Below are 24,742 nucleotides of genomic sequence, written 5' to 3' on the forward strand. Positions count from 1 at the left end.
GGGTAGTAACGACATTGAGTTGGGATTATGAGGTTCATGCAGGGTAGTAACGACATTGAGCTGGGATTATGAGTTGGGATTATGGTTTATTGTTTACCTAGCTAGCTACATGTCTTATTAAAAGACTCACGTCTGAGTGTGCCAGAGCGCAGAGTAATTTACGAACACTCAACGCCCGTTGAATATGGCCTGTGTCAGTAAAGGTTGGCAAAAAAGCTTATTAAATTGTTGCCAGCAGCACAGTTACAGTCACCAGTGTTCTGGATAACATGAAAACAGCCTAACCAGCTCTGCTAGGGCGAGTAAAATGGTCAGAGTGGAGCATTCTCTCATTATGTGTCTGGAAGTAGCTAGCAAGCTCGTAAATGTTAGCCAGTTAGCTAGGGTGCTTGACTGCCGTTGTGAGGTCAGAACATTCGGATCAACCCTACTCATCGGCCTGAGAGTCCAGTGTGCGCTCTGAACCCTCCGAGATCGAAACACTCCAAATTTACTAACGGACATCTGACAGCACAGTTGCAGTCACCAACACTCCGGACAGCCTAACCAGCTCTGCTAGGGCGAGTAATGTTCAGTGAGCTGTTCACTCATTTGTGTCTGGAAGTAGCCAGCAAGTTAGCTTGGATACTTGGCTGCTGTTGTTAGTACAGAACGCTTGGATCAACCCTTAAAGAGATGGGTGGGGCTAAAGCTTAAGAGGGTGTGAACGATTCTGAATGGGCGTAGACAAAGAAGGGCTCTCCAGTAGTAGTACCAAAACATTCAAAGGCCATTTTCTCAAAAGTGAGTTTACAAGTTTATCAACTATCAAAGTAAAATTACTTTCCCATTGTTCCTCAACTGTAGTGTATGATATACCATTTTGAGTCTCTACCTTTATCCAATGTAAAAAACACAATTTCAAATTTTGCTACATAAGACTGATTTGAGCCGGTCAGTCACATATATGCAGTGAGCATTTCTGAAGCTTTAAGCGCACTGTTTGATGAAATAATGAAGACACACAAAGGACTGGAGGCAGTCTGAACGCAATTGATTTGATTGTGCCAGGCCGGGCTCAGACTTGCTGTGATAAAATAAATTACATTGAGTGACTGTGTGACTAGCACCCATTGTCTCTCTCTCCTCCTGGCTGCAGCGACCACCACAGAACATCAGCAGTGTTTATCTCGCTGTCCTTGTTGCTGACGCTGCAACATAATTACATCCATTTCTGACTGAAAAATTATGTTACCGAAATCCTTCATTTGCTTAAGAAAAACATTCCCTATTCCCTCAACCCTGGCTCTCTTTACGTGACACATGTATGCACTGCATGCACGTGACCAATAGAGCCTGACCTATAGCATATCATAATCACATCAATAAATTGGTTATAACAAACCCTGAACACCGTAACACAGTTGACAGCAAAATGGTTTCAGAGGACGTGACAAATAAACTCTAAATGGGGGAATATTGCTTGCTCAGGAGGTAAAGGGGAAGTCAGATGTGTGGAATAAATGTTAAATACTGGAAATCAAGAAAAACGAGGTAAGGAGCAAGCGCTGTGGGCATATTATGTGTGCCAAACAGGTGCTGTTAGATTGCAATATAATTTCTCTGATCGTTTGGAACAATGTAAACAACACTAAATAAATTATAAGTGTACCAGAGAGTCTGTTGTAACATTTTTTTTAAAGCCTTTTTTACAGAAAAGACTAAAACCAGTCACATTCATTTGTGAATGCAATTTCCAAATTTAAACGGTTTATTTATTTTTTACGATAATTAATCAAGGTCGCTTTGTTATTTTATTTTAAAACAAATTATTGATTGAATTTCAGATCACGAATGACCCGTATGCTGTGTGATGACATGAACAAATGAATGATTTATTGATACAGTACTGTAGCTTACATAAGTATTGAAATATAGGCCTCAGTAATGTACTCTAATAAGACTAAACAGGATGTGCTCTTAGGCCTACAGCTAGATGGTTGCTACACAAAGCTGCTATACTAACCCTGCTAATGATAATGACAAAACAATGAGCCCAGTCACTCCTCCATGACAACAAAGTAAGCATAAACAACAGTGTAGGCTAATAAGTCTTTAGGTTATGTTCAGGTAAAACAACTTGACTAATCTATATTTGTATATTGGCTTGGTCCTCACGAATCAGTAGGCTATTAAACAAACACTCGAATCAGGCAACAAAAGCAGGATCTGTCTTATTTCTGTAGATATACAGTATATGGATGATTTATAAAGCTAGGCACATTTAACAGTTAGGCTACTGATTATAGACCTAATTAAGTTGGTGTTTCCTCTCTCTTCACTTTTTTTTAGACAATTAAGGCAAGTGCTGTTTTCTCATCTCCTAACTCTGCTGCTGCCTCCACCACATTTGTGTCACACCAATATTTACATTTACAACATTTAAGTCATTTAGCTGACGCTCTTATCCAGAGCGACTTACAAATTGGAAAGTTCATACATATTCATCCTGGTCCCCCCGTGGGGAATGAACCCACAACCCTGGCGTTGCAAGCGCCATGCTCTACCAACTGAGCCACACGGGACAATATGCTGGTTAACTTTGCTAATATGCACATAGCAACATGGTCTAGGAAAAGGTACCAATTCAACAGCGCACTGATGTGTTTCAGAACCGCGGACAGCACCCGCTACCCAACACGGGCATCTGTTATAAAAAAAAATATGATTTGTGTGTTGCACCATTGTTCCTATGTAATATAACCATATACAATTTCAGTAGCACATGTCTTAGAGTGATGGGCTGTGCCATCCCCACGGCCTCCACAATGGATCAGTCCACTCAGACAGGCGCAAATCAGACAGGTGTCTTGTACATCATGATATTATATATGATTTTTTTGGGGGGGGTTGCTACTGCTCGACTAAAGAAATCTTGGTCGACCAACAGTCTATCAACCAAACAGTCAACAAACTCGGGACAGCCCTAGTCAGCATGGGATGTAAAGGTACAGGTTATTTCCTGTAAATAAACGTCCTCTCACTGTCAACTGCGTTTATTTTCAGCAAACTTAACATGTGTAAATATTTGTATGAACATAACAATATTCAACAACTGAGACATAAACTGAACAAGTTCCACAGACATGTGACTAACAGAAATTGAATAATGTGTCCCTGAACAAAGGGGGGGTCAAAATCAAAGTAACAGTCAGTATCTAGTGTGGCCACCAGATGCATTAAGTACTGCAGTGCATCTCCTCCTCATGGACTGCACCAGATTTGCCAGTTCTTGCTGTGAGGTGTTACCCCACTCTTCCACCAAGGCACCTGCAAGTTCCCGGACATTTCTGGGGGGAATGGCCCTTGCCCTCACCCTCCGATCCAACAGATCCCAGACATGCTCAATGGGATTGAGATCCGGGCTTTTCGCTGGCCATGGCAGAACACTAACATTCCTGTCTTGCAGGAAATCACACACAGAACGAGCAGTATGACTGGTGGCATTGTCATGTCAGGATGAGTCTGCAGGAAGGGTACCACATGAGGGAAGAGGATGTCTTCTCTGTAACGCACAGTATTGAGATTGCTTGCAATGACAACAAGCTCAGTCCGATGATGCTGTGACACACCGCCCCAGACCATGACGGACCTTCCACCTCCAAATTGATCCCGCGCCAGAGTACAGGCCTCGGTGTAACGCTCATTCCTTCGACGATAAACGCGACTCCGACCATCACCCCTGGTGAGACAAAACCGCGACTCGTCAGTGAAGAGCACTTTTTGCCAGTCCTGTCTGGTCCAGCGACGGTGGGTTTGTGCCCATAGGCAACACTGTTGCCGGTGATGTCTAGTGAGGACCTGCCTTACAACAGGCTGGATTGATGGCTTGTAGACCTTTCTCAGCCTATTGTGGACAGTCTGAGCACTGATGGAGGGATTGTGCGTTCCTGGTGTAACTCGGACAGTTGTTACCATCCTGTACCTGTCCCGCAGGTGCGATGTTCGGATGTACCGATCCTGTGCAGGTGTTGTTACACGTGGTCTGCCACTGCGAGGACGATCAACTGTCCATCCTGTCTCCCTGTAGCGCTGTCTTAGGCGTCTCACAGTACGGACATTGCAATTTATTCCCCTGGCCACATCTGCAGTCCTCATGCCTCCTTGCAGCATGCCTAAGGCACGTTCACACAGATGAGCAGGGACCCTGGGCATCTTTCTCTTGGTGTTTTTCATAGTCAGTAGAAAGGCCTTTTTCGTGTCCTAAGTTTTCATAACTGTGACCTTAATTGCCTACCGTCTGTAAGCTGTTAGTGTCTTAACAATCGTTCCACAGGTGCATGTTCATTAATTGTTTATGGTTGATTGAACAAGCATGGGAAACAGTGTTTAAACCCTTTACAATGAAGATATGTGAAGTTATTTGGATTTTTACGAATTATCTTTGAAAGACAGGGTCCTGAAAAAGGGCTGTTTCTTTTTTTGCTGAGTTTATACAGTGAGGTCCAAAAGTATTTGGACATTGAAAATGTGTTGTTGTTGCTTTGGCTCTGTACTCCAGCACTCTGGATTTGAAATGTGTATTTGTAGGATACTTTCCTAAAACAATGAATGTCCACTTCATGGAGTCCACTGTATGAAATTCATATTTTAATATATATACAGTGCATTCAAAAGTATTCATACCCCTTGACTTTTCCCACAATTTGTTATGTTACAGCCTTATTTTAAAATTGATAAAATAGTTGTTTCCCATCAATCTACAAACAATACCACATAAAGAGAAAGTGAAAACAGGCTTATAGAAATGATTGCTAATTATTTTACAAATAAAAAACAAACCTTATTTGAATAAGTATTCATGCCCTTTGCTATGAAACTCAAAATTGAGCTCAGGTGCATTCTGTTTTCACTGATCATCCTTGATTGGAGTCCACCTGTGATACATTCAATTGATTGTACATGATTTGGGAAGGCACAAACCTGTCTAAACCTGAGTGGACAAGCCAGAGCCAGGACTTGAACCCAATCGATTATAGCTGTGCAGCGACGCTCCCCATCCAACCTGACAGCGCTTGAGAGGATCTGTGGCGAAGAGTGGGAGAAACTAAAAACCTGTTTTTGCTTTGTCATTATGTGGTATTGTGTGTAGATTGATGACAAAGAAAATACATTTTTACATAACGCTATGTCACAAAATTTAGAAAAAGTGAAGGGGTCTGAACACTTCCCAAATGCACATACTGTAATTTATGTATATCAAATAAAATACAATTATATTGGTCACATACACATGTTTAGCACATGTTATTGCAGGTGTAGCGAAATTGTGTTTCTAGCTCTGACAGTACCATGTATATACAGTGGCTTGCGAAAGTATTAACCCCCTTGGCATTTTTCCTATTTTGTTGCCTTACAACCTGGAACTAAAATAGATTTTTTGGGGGGGTTTGTATCATTTGATTTACACAATATGCCTACCACCTTGAAGACGCAAAATATTTTTTGGGGTGGAACAAACAAGAAATAAGACAAGACAAAAAAAAAAAAAAAGAACTTGAGCGTGCATTATTCACCCCCCGAAGTCAATACTTTGTAGAGCCACATTTTGCAGCAAGTACAGCTGCAAGTCTCTTGGGGTATGTCTCTATAAGCTTGGTACATCTAGCCACTGGGATTTTTGCCCATTCTTCAAGGAAAAACTGCTCCAGCCCCTTCAAGTTGGATGGGTTCTGCTGGTGTACAGCAATCTTTAATAAATCCTCTTACAACTGTCCCCCCCTTCTTTCAATTTCCACCTGAAGACATACCCAAATCTAACTGCCTCTAGCTCAAGAGCAAGGATATGCATATTCTTGGTACCATTTGAAAGAACACACTGAAGTTTGTGTAAATGTGAATTGAATGTAGGAGAATATAACACAATAGATCTGGTTTAGATAATACAATGAAAAAAAACATACGTTTTTAATTTTTAATTGTTGTATCATCTTTAAAAATGAACAAGATAAAACAAACATTCAGATATGAATATGGGGACAATTTCAGTGAAAAACATAAGAGGGCAACAGTACTTGTGCAAAGTTTCAGAATGATAACTTCCAAAATCAGTGTGCTATATGACATTTATCATGAAGTCACCCAGGTGTCCCACACAAGTAGCCCAAATGTACCCAAGTGGCCAAATTGGTGAAGGTATACATTTTGAAACAAATAACTATATACAAAATACCAAAAATGGTATTCTAACACACTCCCCCCCAAAAAATGGGGGAAAGAAATATTGAAAAAAATAAATATACATTTACAAAACATGGGTAACTATTTACACACTTTCAATATTTGGAAGACCCTCAGTCCTCTATCAAATCAATTTATATAGCCCTCGAGTAAATATGAACAGTTTACCTCTAGATGGCCCGGGAGGTGTGGAGCCAGAGACAGCAGGGGTCCAGCTGGATGAACCAGCTTCAGAGGGGGATGGACACGTTGGCGGCAGACACACGCATCTCGACCATGCTCCCTCTAATCCATAATATGTAGACTGAGGAAGCATGCCGCTGGAGGAAGTATAGCCAATGTGTACTTTACACATTTCATTACATTTTTATATATTGCAAATAAAATGTAAAAACAAATCACAAATAATATTTTATATTATTAATTTCAAACAACGGCATTAGCATGAGAAGAACTTACCAGTCCAAAACAATGTCCTCTCCATTCAAAAAAAAATATGCCTTCGTTTCAGAATCATAGCTATGGTCGCTAATGGAGTCCTCTTCCAAAAGCAGATATGTCTCACTTTCACAATCAATTTCCTCTATAATTTTGTCTACATTCGTATATCTAGTCTTAGATTTAGCTTTCCCTGACTTATTCACCATGATGTTGGATAAATAAACTGCAAGTTACCAAAATACTGCTGTGCGTAATAAGCTTGGCTCCTTCCAGTATGAAAATGCAATGGCGAAAGACCTTCGTTACGCCGGAGTTCACTATATGGGTTGGTCTTCCAACAAAGAACCATTAGATATTGCCGTTTTCCTCTGCTCATTGGCTATCTACCCAGCTAGATTAAGACGATCAGTGGTCATTGGGTTAAAATAGTCAATCAACGAAACAGCGGTCATATAATTGGTGCACAATGAGGTCGTTACTTGTCTTCCAATCGTTTATTTTCGGGTCAATACGTCCCGCGAAATGACCCATCAAGTTTTGTTGTGTTACAAACAAACAGTTGATTGCAAGGAAACCAAACATGACTGGATAAAGTCAGGTTTAGTCTTTGTATTTACGTCGGATGTTTCGTCAAATTGAATGACACGAAATTCAACGAGATAAGCGTTCACAAAAAGTTTCCAGTTAGGCTATAAAAATGGATTTAACCGAACAAAAGACCATTCATTGTGTAACAATGAGCCTTGGGATTGCAAACAGAGCAAGATCTTCAAAGGTAAACGATTTATTTCAATGCAATCTGTGATTTTGTTACGCCTGTGCTGTTTGAAAAAGTAGTTTGGTATGGGGCTCTGTGCTCAGATAAGAATACGATGTGATTTTCGCAATAAATCCTTTTAAAAATCTGACCATGCAGTTGGATTAGCAAGATTCTAGGCTTTTGAAGCATGTGAGACACTTGTATTTTCAGGAATGTTTAATATGACTATTTGTGGCGATCACCGAATGTTGTCGAATTCAAACCCGTATCCGGGATCCGTGATCAGAGAAGTTAAGTCATCCCACAGATTCTCAATTGGATTGAGGTCTGGGCTTTGACTAAGCCATTCCAAGACATTTAAATGTTTCCCCTTAAACCACTCGTGTGTTGCTTTAGCAGTATGCTTATGGTCATTGTTCTGCTGGAAGGTGAACCTCCGTCCCAGTCTCAAATCTCTGGAAGACTGAAACTGGTTTCCCTCAAGAATTTCCCTGTATTTAGCACCATCCATCATTCCTTCAATTTTAACCTTTTCAGTCCCTGCTGATGAAAAACATCAGGGGATGGTGTTCTCGGGGTGATGGGTTTGTGCCAGACATGTTGCTTTTGGGCCATCAAGGAAAACACTATTTTAGTCTCATCTGACCAGAGTACCTTCCATGTGTTTGGGGAGTCTCCCACATGTCTTTTGGCGAACACCAAACGTGTTTACTTTTTTTTTCTTTAAGCAATGGCTTTTTTTCTGGCCACGCTTCCGTAAAGCCCAGCTCTGTGGAGTGCATGGCTTAAAGTGGTCGTATGGACAGATACTCCAATTTCTGCTGTGGAGCTTTGCAGCTCCTTCAGGGTTATCTTTGGTTTCTTTGTTGCCTCTGATTAATGCCCTCCTTGCCTGGTCCGTGAGTTTTGGTGGGCGGCCCTCTCTTGGCAGGCTTGTTGTGGTGCACTATTCTTTCCATTTTTTAAATAATGGATTTAATGGTGCTCCGTGGGATGCTCAAAGTTTCAGGGGGGCAGGAAAAGGGGCTGAGCTGGACCTAAGGAAAGAAACAAATATCCCAAAACACCCCTAAGCTAGACTAGCCTACTTCAATACAGCTAACCAAAAATACAGTGGGTGATCCACCCAGTTCTAACTAGTGTTTTTAGACAAAGTATTCCTACGGGTAGTGTACGCCCATGGGCAACTTGTCTTGGTACCCCCTTTTCCCACCATCAAACAGTAAAACACCATAACAAAAACAATACTCACAGGGTAACGGACAAAGTGACATGTAGTTGATAAACCAAACAAGAGATCTACAGAGAGATTGCATGACAGAGAGATTGAGCTCCTGAGAAAACAACTGACAGGGTTTTTAAACCAAGGGAAAGGGGATGTGATAGGGTAATTGAAACAGGAGGTGTGTCTTCTGATTGATGACTGATTGGGGAATGATGATTGTCACCTGTGAGGGGAGAAGGAGAGAAAAGAAACACAGAATACACACAAACAGGATACCTGTATCCGTAACAGGTTGTAATGGAACAAAATAGGAAAAACGCCAAAGGGGATGAATACTTTTGCAAAGCGCTGTACAGTACCTATCATTCCATGTCATCAAGGCAAAGTGTGCCAACTTTGAAGAATCTGAAATATAAAATATTTTTTGATTTGTTAAAACCTTTTTAGGTTCATACATTATTCCATATGTGTTATTCCATAGTTTTGATGTCTTCACAATTATTATACAATGTATAAAATTGTAGAAATAAAGAAAAACCCTTGAATGAGTAGGTGTGTCCAAACTTTTGGCTTGGTGGAAACAACTGAAAGGCGGCAAAGGGATGTTGCTAAATGAATATAGCGGAATCACATCATATTTGTTACATTACAAATACTACTCCTGTTGTGACGTCTGCTTTTAACTTATTTCTTCCCATATCAAAAGGAATTGCAAGCAGCCTTTTCTAATTTTTCAACTACTATTCAACTTTTTCCTTCTGTATTATATTTCTGGAGTTAAACTGTAACCCTGACAATAATGTATTTTCTCTTAGTACTTCCTGCTCCAGACCAGCTGACTGTTGACTCAGTGGAGACCACATCAGCTGCTGTTAGCTGGAGCCAGCCACCAGGATTGGAACAAACCCAACATCATTACCAGATCTCCTACCAGTGTCCAGGGACAGAACCACACATCACTACCACATCTTCACACAGCATCACTCTCTCTGACCTGCAATGTGGTACTCAGTACTCTGTCACTGTCTGCACTGTGCTGGAGAATGGAAAGAAAAGTCAACTGGAGTCAACAACCCTCACCACAGGTAAGGATTTACCCTACGATAAGTATTATCTCTGATGTTTGACTATGAACTAATCCTAATGGATGTTTCAGCATTGGATGTAAAGGTACTGTATCTTCCCTGATGAGAAATATATAATTGTGAATTGCATGGCCGTTTTTTTTATTTTTCAACTACTATTCTATTTTTCTCCCATAATATATTAATATAACTGTAGTCCTGATAATAATATATATTTCCCCTAGTACTTCCTGCTCCAGACCAGCTGACAGTTGACTCTGTGGACACCACATCAGCTACTATTAGCTGGAACCAGCCACCAGGATTGGAACAAACCCAACATCATTACCAGATCTCCTACCACTGTCCAGGGACAGAACCACACATCACTACCACATCTTCACCCAGCATCACTCTCTCTGACCTGCAACGTGGTACTCAGTACTCTGTCACTGTCTGCACTGTGCTGGAACATGGAAAGAGAAGTGAATTTTTGTCAACAACCCTCACCACAGGTAAGTTAGTACCCTACATAAGTATTATCTCTGATGTTTGACTATGAACTAATCCTAATGGATGTTTTAGCATTGGATGTAAAGGTACTGTATCTTCCCTGATGAGAAATATATCATTGTGAATTCCCCAGATCTCATCATGCAGTATGGTGCTGAAACAATTTTCAGCACCAAATGTGATATTTTATGTCTGCGTGCATGTTTGCCTTATATAGTCATTATATCAAGGAGCTGATCTGTCTGTACTTGCTTTAACTTTCCAAAATACAGTGTAAAAAATGTGTTACTGTGAAGAGGATTGGAAGAGTTAAGAAATGATTGGGAATGGTTACCTTGATGTGTGTGTAAAATATTACGAGTCTCAGATTTTGTATTAATATATTTAAGATGTGTATGAAAATGTATATCTATTCTTTAGCTGGACTGGACTGTTCATATCCTCTATATTTGACTGGGGTATGTGGTTGTCTCACCTAGCTATCTTAACCTCTAACAAGCCTCTACCCCGGGTCCGGGATCACCCCCCACCCCCCCCCCCCCACACTGATTAGCATAGCTAGCATAGCTTCACAAGTAGATAGTAGCATCTAAATATCATTAAATCACAAGTCCAAGACACCAGATGAAAGATACAGATCTTGTGAATAAACCCATCATTTCTGTTTTTTAAAATGTTTTACAGGGAAGACACAATATGTAAATCTATTAGTTAACCACGTTAGCAAAATACACCATCTTTGTTTGTCCACCATTTTTTCTCTCCACCACTAGCTATCACCAATTCGGCTAAACTAAGATATTGATAGCCACAAACCAAGAAAAAAACTCATCAGATGACAGTCTGATAACATATTTATGGTATAGGATAGGTGTTGTTAGAAAAAAGTGCATATTTCAGGTAGAAATCACAGTTTACAATTGCACCGACCATCACAAATCGACTATAATTACTAGATAGAGCAACGTGTATGACCAATTTACTCATCATAAAACATTTCATAAAAATAGACAAAGCATAGCAATGGAAAGACACAGTTCTTGTGATTTCAGACTATATTTCAGATTTTCTAAGCGTTTTTCAGCGAAAACACAATAAATCGATAAGTTAGCATACCACATGTGCAAACGTTAGTAGAGCATCGATTCAAGTCAAAGAGAACTATAACGTAATCATCGCCAAAATATATTAATTTTTTCACTAACCTTCTCAGAATTCTTCCGATGACACTCCTGTAACATCATTTTACAACATACATATACAGTTTGTTCGAAAATGTGCATATTTAGCCATACAAAACCGTGGTTATACAATGGAAATAGTCACAACTCAAGCCTCAAAATGAGGGACGTCAGCTTTCAGAGTGATCTAGTTTAATCGAAAGCTAATCATATACTTGACTAAAAAATACAGGGTTGACAGGAATCGAAAGACAAATTAGTTCTTAATGCAACCGCTGACTTACATTTTTAAAATTATCCTTACTTTTCAATACAGGGTTCGCCAAGTGACGCGATAACAAACAAAATGGCGAAATATGCGTTTAAAATATTTCGACAGAACAACGATTTATCATATTAAATATTGCTTACTTTGAGCTGTTCTTCCATCAGATTCTTGGGCAATGTATCCTTTCTATGTTCTAATCTTCTTTTGGTCGATAGATGTCCTCTGTCCTTCGAAATGTCCACTAACAACGACCGAGACCCCGAAACGTTCCCAAAGCTTCAAAGTGCACGACAAAGAAATTCCTCAGAATCGCACTAAACGGATATAACTTGCTATAAAACGGTTCAAATTAACTACATTATGATGTTTTTAACAACTATAACGAGTAAAAACATGACCAGAGAAATATTACTGGTTAAACAACGATTTGGAATGAGGCAAGTCCGATGTCCTTCACGCTTCAGGCGCGCGACGAGAAAGGGAGGTACCTCCACGTTTTGTTCTTTTATGGTGGCTGTGATTGTGCAATCGACTCCATTCAAAACGTGATGACGTACAGACACCCAGAGGAAGACGTAGGCAGTGTCGGTTTCTTCATAGCATTCACTGTCGCCTTAAAAACAGACTCCAGATCAGGGGTAAAAATTTCTGAAATCTGACCCCTGTCATGAAAAGTGCTGTAGATATAGTTCTGTACCACTCAGAGACAAAATTCCAACGGCTATAGAAACTAGAAAGTGTTTTCTATCCAATAATAACAATAATATGCATATTGTACGATCAAGAATTTAGCACGAGGCAGTTTAATTTGGAGACCAAAATATGCTAATGCGGAACAGCACCCCCTATAGTTCCAAGAAGTTTTAAGATGAATGCACTTACTTTAAGTCGCTCTGGATAAAACAATCTTCTAACTGACAAAAATGTCAAATGTAAATGTTTTACATACATATCTCATATTACAATATTTAATTATTTAATTTATATATAAATATATTATATACAAACATATACAGTATAAACACATGTAGGCAATCGGTGGCAACTTTGAAGAATCTCAAATAATCTCAAATTGTTTAAAGCTTTTTTAGTTCATACATGGTTCCATATGTGTTATTTCATAGTTTTGATGTCTTCACTATTATTCTACAATGTAGAAAATAGTAGAAATAAAGAAAAACCCTTGAATGAGTAGGTGTGTCCAAACATTTGACTGGTACTGTATATACAGTGCATTCGGAAAGTATTTAGACCCCTTGACTTTTTCCTTATTCTAAAATAGATTAAATGTAAAAAATAAAAATAAAAATCTCATCAATCTACACACAATACTCCGTAATGACAAAGCAAAAACAGGTTTTTAGACATTTTTGCAAATGTAAAATGACAACAATTGATATGACATTTACATAAGTATTCAGACCCATTACTCAGTACTTTGTTAAAGCACCTTTGGCAGTGATTACAGCCTCTATTCTCCTTGGGTTTGACACTTCAAGCTTGGCACACCTGTATTTGGGGAGTTTCTCCCATTGTTCTCTGCAGATCCTCTCAAGCACTGACAGGTTGGATGGGGAGCGTCGCTGCACAGCTATTTTCAGGTCTCTCCAGAGATGTTCAAGTCCGGGCTTTCGCTGGGCCACTGAAGGAAATTCAGAGACTTCTCCCAAAGCCACTCCTACGTTGTCTTGGCTGTGTCTTTAGGGTCATTGTCCTGTTGGAAGGTGAACGTTCGCCCCAGTCTGAGGTCCTGAGCACTCTGGAGAAGGTTTTCATCAAGGATCTCTCTGTACTTTGCTTCATTCATCTTTCTCTTGATCCTGACTAGTCTGGCAGTCTCTGCCGCTGAAAAACATCTCCACATTATGATGCAGCCACCACCATGCTTCACCGTTGGGATGGTGCCAGGTTTCCTCCAGACGTGACGCTTGGCATTCGATCAGAGTCTTTGTTTCATCAGACCAGAGATTATCGTTTCTCATGGTCTGAGAGTCCTTCAGGCAAACTCCAAGCGGGCATGTGCCTTTTACTGAGGAGTGGCTTCTGTCTTCCCACTCCACCAAAAATACCTGATTATTGGAGTGCTGTAGAGATGGTTGTCTTGGAAGCTTCTATCATCTCAACAGAGGAACTCTGGAGCTCTGTCAGAGTGACCATCTGGTTCTTGGTCAATCTCCCCCGATTGCTCAGTTTGGCCGGGCGGCCAGCTCTAGGAATAGTCTTGGTGGTTCCAAACTTCTTGCATTTAAGAATGATGGAGGCCACTGTGTTCTTGAGGACCTTCAATGCTGCAGAATTGTTTTGGTACCCTTCCCCAGATCTGTGCCTCGACACAATCCTGCCTCGGACCTCTATGGACAATTCCTTCGACCTCATGGCTTGGTTTTTCCTCTGACATGCACTGTGAACTGTGGGACCTTATAAAGACAGGTGTGTGCCCTTCCAAATCATGTCCAATCAATTGAATTTACCACAGGTGGACTCCAATCAAGTTGTAGAAACATCTCAAGGATGATCAATGGAAACTGAATACTCCGGAGTTCAATTACGAGTCTCGTAGCAAAGGGTCTGAATAACTTATTTATGTTTTTTTCTTTTACCTTTGCAAAAATGTTGTGATAGATTTTAAACAAATACATGTCTGTCATTGAGCAACCTCATGCCATAATTAGATAGTGAACTAACACAGCAATCTCTTTCTTAGATTCTTTAAACAATATAATTTAATTCAACATTTCTAAAAATCGATATATAGCATTTTGGAATTAAACTCTTTATTGATTATTTATTATTTTCATTTACTTTCTTCTCTTTTAGCGCGGCGGCAACAATTTAGCAGATGTGCAGCGCCGATGCTTAATGAATATAGCGGAACATGAATTTTTCTTACGTTACAAATGTAACATCTGTTTTGCGACTTCTGCTTTATGTTATTTCTTGCCATATCAAAAGGGAGCTGTTTTTTCTACTTTTCGACTACTATTCTACTTTTTCTCCTGATAAATATTTCTGGATTTAAACTGTAGCACTGACAATAATGTGTTTGCACTAGTTATCCCTGCTCCAGACCAGCTTACTGTTGACTCAGTGGACACAACATCAGCTGCTGTCAGCTGGAACCAGCCACCAGGATTGGACCAAACACAACATCATTACCAGATCTCCTACCACTGTCCAGGGACAGAACCACACATCACTACCACATCTTCACACAGCATCACTCTCTCTGACCTGCAACGTGGTACTCAGTACTCCGTCACTGTCTGCACTGTGCTGGAAAATGGAAGGCATAGTCAACTGCTGTTAACAAACCTCACCACAGGTAAGGAAGTACTCTACTTATGAACTATTATTTCTACTGTCAAAGTTTATATAACTTTAGTTATCAAATTGACTGTAATGTAAATGAACAAATCATATTGGATGTGTCAGCATGGGATGTAAAGTTACAGTAACTTACTTGATGAGAAATATATGATGGTGAATTCCCCAGATCTCATCATGCAGTTTGGTGCTGAAATCAATAATGTTTTAATAATATCTGAATTCTTGCTTTCTTCCATTCCTGTGAGTCATTATGTCAAGGAGTTGATCTGCCTCTGATTGCTTTAACTTCATCAGTAGTACAGTGTAAAACACTTGTTATTGTGGAGGGGATTTCTTATCACAACATTCAGTGCTTAATTAGTAAATTGGGAGGTACCGGAACACCTATAGTTTATATTGTTGTAATAATAGACTGATACATTACCTTTAGCCCCAGAATATCTCACCACAGTGTTTCCATCGCCTCTTCTCTTTCTATCTCCTTCATTCCTTTAGCCCCAGAATATCTCACCACAGTGTTTCCATCACCTCTTCTCTTTCTCTCTCCTTCATTCCTTTAGCTACAGAATATCTCACCACAGTGTTTCCATCGCCTCTTCTCTTTCTATCTCCTTCATTCCTTTAGCTACAGAATATCTCACCACAGTGTTTCCATCACCTCTTCTCTCTCTCTCCTTCATTCCTTACTTGAGGGGCTGTCAACAGTTTATTTAAATATATTTAGTTGTGAAAACACATTAATATCAATGTCCCCAAACAGATTCCCCTTGGCATTCAATGAAATGGATTAAGTCGGCTTTCCATATTCCAGGCAGAAAGTCAGGTAGGCTACCGCCAACATGTCATCAATTCAACTGCAAATAATGCATCCAAGCCTAGTTGGCCTACCATTCTACGAGGGAAAAAATATAACTAATGGGAATATTAAATCACTTTAAACTGTAGCACTGACAATAATGTGTTTCCTCTTAGTACTTCCTGCTCCAGACCAGCTGACTGTTAACTCAGTGGAGACCACATCAGCTGCTGTTAGCTGGAACCAGCCACCAGGATTGGACCAAACCCAACATCATTACCAGATCTCCTACCACTGTCCAGGGACAGAACCACACATCACTACCACATCTTCACACAGCATCACTCTCTCTGACCTGCAATGTGTTACTCAGTACTCTGTCACTGTCTGCACTGTGCTGGGAAATGGAAAGCAAAGTCAACTGGTGTCAACAACCTTCACTACAAGTAAGGAAGTACACTACTGAAAAATTGTCTGTTGTCAACATTTCTTAAAATAACTTATGTAAATGAACTAATCAGTAACGATTTACTTTGACTACATATCCATAATGTATTCTCTAATATTACTATGGTCCCACATATGCAGTCAGTGTAAAGTCAAATCTATTTTCCCATTCATAAAGTGTTTATAGCTAAGCAATTCATGGTAATTAACTGTGCAGTTTGCATGGAATCTTGGAGGGCTGGTACCTGGCTGTTGGGAGCTTGGGCCGGTGGCTGCTGGTTCGGTTCCCCATTTTTGACCTTGTGGGAGATCTGTCGACGTGCCCTTGAGCAGGGCGTTGACCCTGGTTGCTTCTGTGTCGCTCTGGATGGGAGACTGTTAGATGACTAATTTGATGTAGTTGTTGAGTGGCTTCACGACAAGTATATTGTATGTTTTAAATATTCCAAAAATATATAAAACACTGCAGTTTGCCACTCTGGTCTATAACACCTTGAATCCAAGATGGCGTAGCAGTCAGATGTCCTTTGTCCTCGTCCTGTCCCGTGTATATATATTTTATATATTTTTCTTCGCATTTCTTTTTATATATATATTTTTTCTTCTTAAAAACTCAACTTCAAAACACTCTCCTGCAACCTACCTCACCAAATGTGGTGCGGATCTGTTTTTTTCCCTCAAAGGTATTATTCACCTCGTATCCGAAATCTACAACAGAAGCTAGCCAGAAGTTAGCCAGCTCACAAGCTAACGTGAGTAGTTCAGCTAACCACAGCTAGCGCTTATCAGCTATCCTTTAGCTCAGAAAACTATTGCCAGTTTTGTACAACGCGACTCAGACCAGAGCATACCAGACCTATTTTCTCTCCATATCCCCGGATTTTTACCGCAAGCTCTGGACATTTACACCTGGATCTTGCAGCTAACTAGCTGCTATCCGAGTGACTATTGGCTAACATCAATTCCGGAGCAAACACCAATTATCCCGGAGCTAGCCAGCTGAAGAGTTCCATCAGCCACTCCTGGGCTACAATCACCTATCCGGACCCGTTTTACTGCCGATGCGGAGCACCCACCGGGCCTTCACGACTGGGATACCGACGTTATCTGCCCGAGGGAGTTATTCAACTGGCCCCTCCATCGCGACGTAACCTGAACGCCCATATGCTAACTGCGGCCCGCTAATCGTTAGCTGTCTTGAGCATATCGGCTGCTATCTGAACAGGTCTATCGAACAATCTTACGCCGCGGGCTAGCTTAGTGGAGGCCTCACTGCTCCATCTACGGCTGCCCCCTGGACACTATGATCACCTGGCTACATAGCTGATGCCTGCTTGACTGTCCATTAATTCACGGTACTCCATTCCGTTTATTTGTGTCTTATCTGTCGGCTCTGTGCTTTAACTCAGGATCTGTGTGTAGTTAATCCGACCCTCTCTGCCTAGTCGTTGCCATTTTTACCTGTTGTTGCTGTGTTAGACTAGCACCCTGTTATTGCTGCTGTTATCTTACCTGTTGTTTTAGCTAGCTCTCCCAATCAAGACCTGCAATCACTTTATGCCTTATTGTATGTCTCTCTCAAATATCAATATGCCTTGCATACTGTTGTTCAGGCTAGTTATCATTATCATTGTTCTGGTTTGCAATGGACCCCGTAGTTCCACTCTCCGTACCTCTGATACCTCCTTTGTCTCACCCCCCACACATGCGGTGACCTCACCCATTGAGACCAGCATGTCCAGAGATACAACCTCTCTTATCATCACCCAGTGCCTGGGCTTGCCTCCGCTGTACCCGAGCCCCACCATACCCCTGTCTGCACATTATGCCCAGAATCTATTCTACCACGCCCATAAATCTGCTCCTTTTATTCTTTGTCCCCAACGCTCTAGGCGACCAGTTTTGATAGCCTTTAGCCGCACCCTCATCCTACTACTCCTCTGTTCCTCGGGTGATGTGGAGGTAAACCCAGGCCCTGCATGTCCCCAGGCACCCTCATTTGTTGACTTCTGTGATCGAAAAAGCCTTGGCCTAATGCATGTCAACATCAGAAGCCTCCTCCCTAAGTTTGCCTTACTCACCGCTTTAGCACACTCTGCCAACCCTGATGTCCTTGCCGTGTCCGAATCCTGGCTTAGGAAGGCCACCAAAAATTCTGAGATTTCCATACCCAACTATAACACTTTCCGTCAAGATAGAACTGCCAAAGGGGGAGGAGTTGCAATCTACTGCAGAGATAGCCTGCAAAGTTCTGTCATACTCTCCAGGTCTATGCCCAAACAGTTCGAACTTCTAATTTTAAAAATTAATCTCTCCAGAAATAAGTCTCTCACTGTTGCCGCCTGCTACCGACCCCCCTCAGCTCCCAGCTGTGCCCTGGACACCATCTGTGAATTGATCGCTCCCCATCTAGCTTCAGAGTTTGTTCTGTTAGGTGACCTAAACTGGGATATGCTTAACACCCCGGCAGTCCTACAATCCAAGCTTGATGCCCTCAATCTCACACAAATCATCAAGGAACCCACCAGGTACAACCCTAAATCCGTAAACATGGGCACCCTAATAGACATTATCCTGACCAACCTGCCCTCCAAATACACCTCTGCTGTCTTCAATCAAGATCTCAGCGATCACTGCCTCATTGCCTGTATCCGCCACGGGTCCGCGGTCAAACGACCACCCCTCATCACTGTCAAACGCTCCCTAAAACACTTCTGCGAGCAGGCCTTTCTAATCGACCTGGCCCGGGTACCCTGGAAGGATATTGACCTCATCCCGTCAGTTGAGGATGCCTGGTCATTCTTTAAAAGTTACTTCCTCACCATATTAGACAAGCATGCTCCGTTCAAAAAATGCAGAACCAAGAACAGATATAGCCCCTGGTTCACTCCAGACCTGACTGCCCTCGACCAGCACAAAAACATCCTGTGGCGAACTGCAATAGCATCGAAGAGCCCCCGCGATATGCAACTGTTCAGGGAAGTCAGGAACCAATACACGCAGTCAGTCAGGAAAGCAAAGGCCAGCTTTTTCAAGCAGAAATTTGCATCCTGTAGCTCTAACTCCAAAAAGTTCTGGGATACTGTAAAGTCCATGGAGAAGAAGAGCACCTCCTCCCAGCTGCCCACTGCACTGAGGCTAGGTAACACGGTCACCACTGATCACCACTCTGATAAGTCCGTGATAATCGAAAATTTCAACAAACATTTCTCAATGGCTGGCCATTCCTTCCTCCTGGCGACTCCAACCTTGGCCAACAGCCCCACCCCCCCGCTGCTACTCGCCCAAGCCTCCCCAGCTTCTCCTTTACCCATATCCAGATAGCAGATGTTCTGAAAGAGCTGGAAAACCTGGACCCATACAAATCAGCTGGGCTTGACAATCTGGACCCCCTATTTCTGAAACTGTCCGCCGCCATTGTCGCACCCCCTATTACCAGCCTGTTCAACCTCTCCTTCGTATCATCTGAGATCCCCAAGGATTGGAAAGCTGCCGCGGTCATCCCCCTCTTCAAAGGGGGAGACACCCTGGACCCAAACTGTTACAGACCTATATCCATCCTGCCCTGCCTATCTAAGGTCTTCGAAAGCCAAGTCAACAAACAGATCACTGACCATCTCGAATCCCACCGTACCTTCTCCGCTGTGCAATCCGGTTTCCGAGCCGGTCACGGGTGCACCTCAGCCACGCTCAAGGTACTAAACGATATCATAACCGCCATCGATAAAAGACATTACTGTGCAGCCGTCTTCATCGACCTGGCCAAGGCTTTCGACTCTGTCAATCACCATATTCTTATCGGCAGACTCAGTAGCCTCGGTTTTTCTAATGACTGCCTTGCCTGGTTCACCAACTACTTTGCAGACAGAGTTCAGTGTGTCAAATCGGAGGGCATGTTGTCCGGTCCTCTGGCAGTCTCTATGGGGGTACCACAGGGTTCAATTCTCGGGCCGACTCTTTTCTCTGTATACATCAATGATGTTGCTCTTGCTGCGGGCGATTCCCTGATCCACCTCTACGCAGACGACACCATTCTATATACTTCCGGCCCTTCCTTGGACACTGTGCTATCTAACCTCCAAACGAGCTTCAATGCCATACAACACTCCTTCCGTGGCCTCCAACTGCTCTTAAACGCTAGTAAAACCAAATGCATGCTTTTCAACCGTTCGCTGCCTGCACCCGCACGCCCGACTAGCATCACCACCCTGGATGGTTCCGACCTAGAATATGTGGACATCTATAAGTACCTAGGTGTCTGGCTAGACTGCAAACTCTCCTTCCAGACTCATATCAAACATCTCCAATCCAAAATCAAATCAAGAATCGGTTTTCTATTCCGCAACAAAGCCTCCTTCACTCACGCCGCCAAACTTACCCTAGTAAAACTGACTATCCTACCGATCCTCGACTTCGGCGATGTCATCTACAAAATAGCTTCCAATACTCTACTCAGCAAACTGGATGCAGTTTATCACAGTGCCATTCGTTTTGTTACTAAAGCACCTTATACGACCCACCACTGCGACCTGTATGCCCTAGTCGGCTGGCCCTCGCTACATGTTCGTCGTCAGACCCACTGGCTCCAGGTCATCTACAAGGCTATGCTAGGTAAAGTGCCGCCTTATCTCAGTTCACTGGTCACGATGGCTACACCCACCCGCAGCACGCGCTCCAGCAGGTGTATCTCACTGATCATCCCTAAAGCCAAAACCTCATTTGGACGCCTCTCCTTCCAGTTCTATGCTGCCTGCGACTGGAACGAATTGCAAAAATCCCTGAAGTTGGAGACTTTTATCTCCCTCAACAACTTTAAAAATCTGCTATCCGAGCAGCTAACCGATCGCTGCAGCTGTACATAGTCCATCTGTAAACTACCCACCCAATTTACCTACCTCACCCCCCATACTGCTTTTATTTATTTACTTTTCTGCTCTTTTGCACACCAGTATCTCTTCTTGCACATGATCATCTGACGATTTATCACTCCAATGTTAATCTGCTAAATTGTAATTATTCGATTTATTGCCTACCTCATGCCTTTTGCACACATTGTATATAGATTCTCTTTTTTCTACCATGTTATTGACTTGTTTATTGTTTACTCCATGTGTAACTCTGTGTTGTCTGTTCACACTGCTATGCTTTATCTTGGCCAGGTCGCAGTTGCAAATGAGAACTTGTTCTCAACTAGCCTACCTGGTTAAATAAAGGTGAAATAAAAAAATAAAAAAATCCATTCATTCAATTCATTCAATCCCCATTCATAAAGCATTTAAAACATGCTTCACCGATGGACACAACACAGAATGTTAAAGGAAACATTAACATTTTATAAAATTTTTCCAGATGTAGCACAGAAAACAATTGCCGAGGACTTTTTTGAAAATGTTCAGTTGGACTTTTCTTGAATAGATTAAACAAAGATGCAAATTTGTTTACATCCCTGTTAGTGAGCATTTCTCCTTTGCCAAGACAGGTGTGACATATCAAGAAGCTAATTAAAACAGCATGATCATTACACAGGTGGACCTTGTGCTGGGGACAATATAAGGCCGCTCTAAAATGTGCAGTTCTGCCAATTATGGACTACAAAAAGAAAACCAGCCACGTCACGGACACCAACATCTTGCTTCCAGACAAGCTAAACACCTTCTTTGCCCGCTTTGAGGATAATACAGTGCCACAGATGCAGCCCGCTACCAAGGACTGCGGGCCCCCCCTCTCCTTCTCCTTGGCCGACATGAGTAAAACATTAAAACGTGTTAACCTTCACACGGCTGCTGGCCCAGATGGCATCTCTAGTCACGTCATCAGAGAATTTGCAGACCAGCTGGCTGGTGTGTACAGTGACATATTCAATCGGTCCCTATCCCAGTCTGCTGTCCCCACATGCTTCAAGATGGTCACTATTGTTCCTGTACCAAATTAAGGCAAAGATAACTGAACTAAATTACTATCGACCCATAGCACTCACTTCTGTCATCATGAAGTGCTTTGAGAGACTAAACAAGGATCATATCACCTCCTCCTTACGTGCCACCCTAGACCCACTTCAGTTTGCATATCGCCCCAACAGGTCCACAGACAGTGCAATCATCATCACACTGCACGCTGCCCTATCCCATCTGGACAAGAGGAGTACCTATGTAAGAATGCTGTTCATTGACTACAGCTCAGCATTCAACACCATAGTACCCTCCAACTCATCATTAAGCTTAAGGCCCTGGGTCTCAACCCCGCCCTGTGCAATTGGGTCCTGGACTTTCTGACGGGCTGCCCCCAGGTGGTGAAGGTAGGAAACAACTTCTCCACTTCGCTGATCCTCAACACTGGGGCCCCACAAGGGTGTGTGCTCAGGCCCTCCTGTACTCCCTGTTCACCCATAACTGTGTGGCCATGCACACCTCCAACTCATTCATCAAGTTTGCAGACGATACTACAGTAGTGGGCTTGATTTATTTTTTTTTTTTTTTATTTATTTCACCTTTATTTAACCAGGTAGGCTAGTTGAGAACAAGTTCTCATTTGCAACTGCGACCAGGCCAAGATAAAGCATAGCAGTGTGAACAGACAACAACACAGAGTTACACATGGAGTAAACAATAAACAAGTCAATAACATGGTAGAAAAAAAAGAGAATCTATATACAATGTGTGCAAAAGGCATGAGGAGGTAGGCAATAAATCAGATAATTACAATTTAGCAGATTAACACTGGAGTGGTAAATCATCAGATGATCATGTGCAAGTAGAGATACTGGTGTGCAAAAAAGCAGAAAAGGAAATAAAAGCAGTATGGGGGGGGTGAGGTAGGTAAATTGGGTGGGCTATATACCGATGGACTATGTACAGCTGCAGCGATCGGTTAGCTGCTCGGATAGCAGATGTTTAAAGTTGTTGAGGGAGATAAAAGTCTCCAACTTCAGAGATTTTTGCAATTCGTTCCAGTCGCAGGCAGCAGAGAACTGGAAGGAAAGGCGTCCAAATGAGGTTTTGGCTTTAGGGATGATCAGTGAGATACACCTGCTAGAGCGCGTGCTACGGGTGGGTGTAGCCATCGTGACCAGTGAACTGAGATAAGGCGGCACTTTACCTAGCATAGCCTTGTAGATGACCTGGAGCCAGTGGGTCTGACGACGAACATGTAGCGAGGGCCAGCCGACTAGGGCATACAGGTCGCAGTGGTGGGTCGAATAAGGTGCTTTAGTAACAAAACGGATGGCACTGTGATAAACTGCATCCAGTTTGCTGAGTAGAGTATTGGAAGCCATTTTGTAGATGACATCGCCGAAGTCGAGGATCGGTAGGATAGTCAGTTTCACTAGGGTAAGTTTGGCGGCGTGAGTGAAGGAGGCTTTGTTGCGAAATAGAAAGCCGACTCTAGATCTGATTTTGGATTGGAGATGTGTGATATGAGTCTGGAAGGAGAGTTTGCAGTCTAGCCAGACACCTAGGTACTTATAGATGTCCACATATTCTAGGTCAGAACCGTCCAGGGTGGTGATGCTAGTCGGGCGTGCGGGTGCAGGCAGCGAACGGTTGAAGAGCATGCATTTGGTTTTACTAGCGTTTAAGAGCAGTTGGAGGCCACGGAAGGAGTGTTGTATGGCATTGAAGCTCGTTTGGAGGTTAGTTATCACAGTGTCCAAAGAAGGGCCAGAAGTATACAGAATGGTGTCGTCTGCGTAGAGGTGGATCAGGGAATCGCCCGCAGCAAGAGCAACATCATTGATATATACAGAGAAAAGAGTCGGCCCGAGAATTGAACCCTGTGGTACCCCCATAGAGACTGCCAGAGGACCGGACAACATGCCTTCCGATTTGACGCACTGAACTCTGTCTGCAAAGTAGTTGGTGAACCAGGCAAGGCAGTCATTAGAAAAACCGAGGCTACTGAGTCTGCCGATAAGAATATGGTGATTGACAGAGTCGAAAGCCTTGGCCAGGTCGATGAAGACGGCAGCACAGTACTGTCTTTTATCGATGCCGGTTATGATATCGTTTAGTACCTTGAGCGTGGCTGAGGTGCACCCGTGACCGGCTCGGAAACCGGATTGCACAGCGGAGAAGGTACGGTGGGATTCGAGATGGTCAGTGATCTGTTTGTTGACTTGGCTTTCGAAGACCTTAGATAGGCAGGGCAGGATGGATATAGGTCTGTAACAGTTTGGGTCCAGGGTGTCTCCCCCTTTGAAGAGGGGGATGACCGCGGCAGCTTTCCAATCCTTGGGGATCTCAGATGATACGAAGGAGAGGTTGAACAGGCTGGTAATAGGGGGTGCGACAATGGCGGCGGACAGTTTCAGAAATAGGGGGTCCAGATTGTCAAGCCCAGCTGATTTGTATGGGTCCAGGTTTTCCAGCTCTTTCAGAACATCTGCTATCTGGATTTGGGTAAAGGAGAAGCTGGGGAGGCTTGGGCGAGTAGCAGCGGGGGGGGCGGGGCTGTTGGCCAAGGTTGGAGTCGCCAGGAGGAAGGCATGGCCAGCCATTGAGAAA

The 24,742-nt window shown here is 42.6% G+C and overlaps 1 protein-coding gene across 3 annotated transcripts in view; it reads left to right on the top strand.

Annotated features, from left to right (window-relative positions):
• The window catches only part of LOC139579428 (interferon-induced very large GTPase 1-like), a 116,155-nt gene that overhangs the window by 39,643 nt on the left and 51,770 nt on the right, over positions 1-24,742 (top strand). For all 3 annotated transcript variants that reach the window (XM_071408090.1, XM_071408092.1, XM_071408091.1), the window contains 5 exons: positions 9,461-9,730; positions 9,955-10,224; positions 14,724-14,993; positions 15,759-15,821; positions 15,971-16,240. In XM_071408090.1, the coding sequence (XP_071264191.1) occupies positions 9,461-9,730; positions 9,955-10,224; positions 14,724-14,993; positions 15,759-15,821; positions 15,971-16,240 (1,143 nt within the window). The remainder of the gene's footprint in view (positions 1-9,460; positions 9,731-9,954; positions 10,225-14,723; positions 14,994-15,758; positions 15,822-15,970; positions 16,241-24,742) is intronic.

This window comes from Salvelinus alpinus, chromosome 6, assembly GCF_045679555.1.
Source record: "Salvelinus alpinus chromosome 6, SLU_Salpinus.1, whole genome shotgun sequence".
NCBI classification, from domain to species: Eukaryota; Metazoa; Chordata; class Actinopteri; order Salmoniformes; family Salmonidae; genus Salvelinus; species Salvelinus alpinus.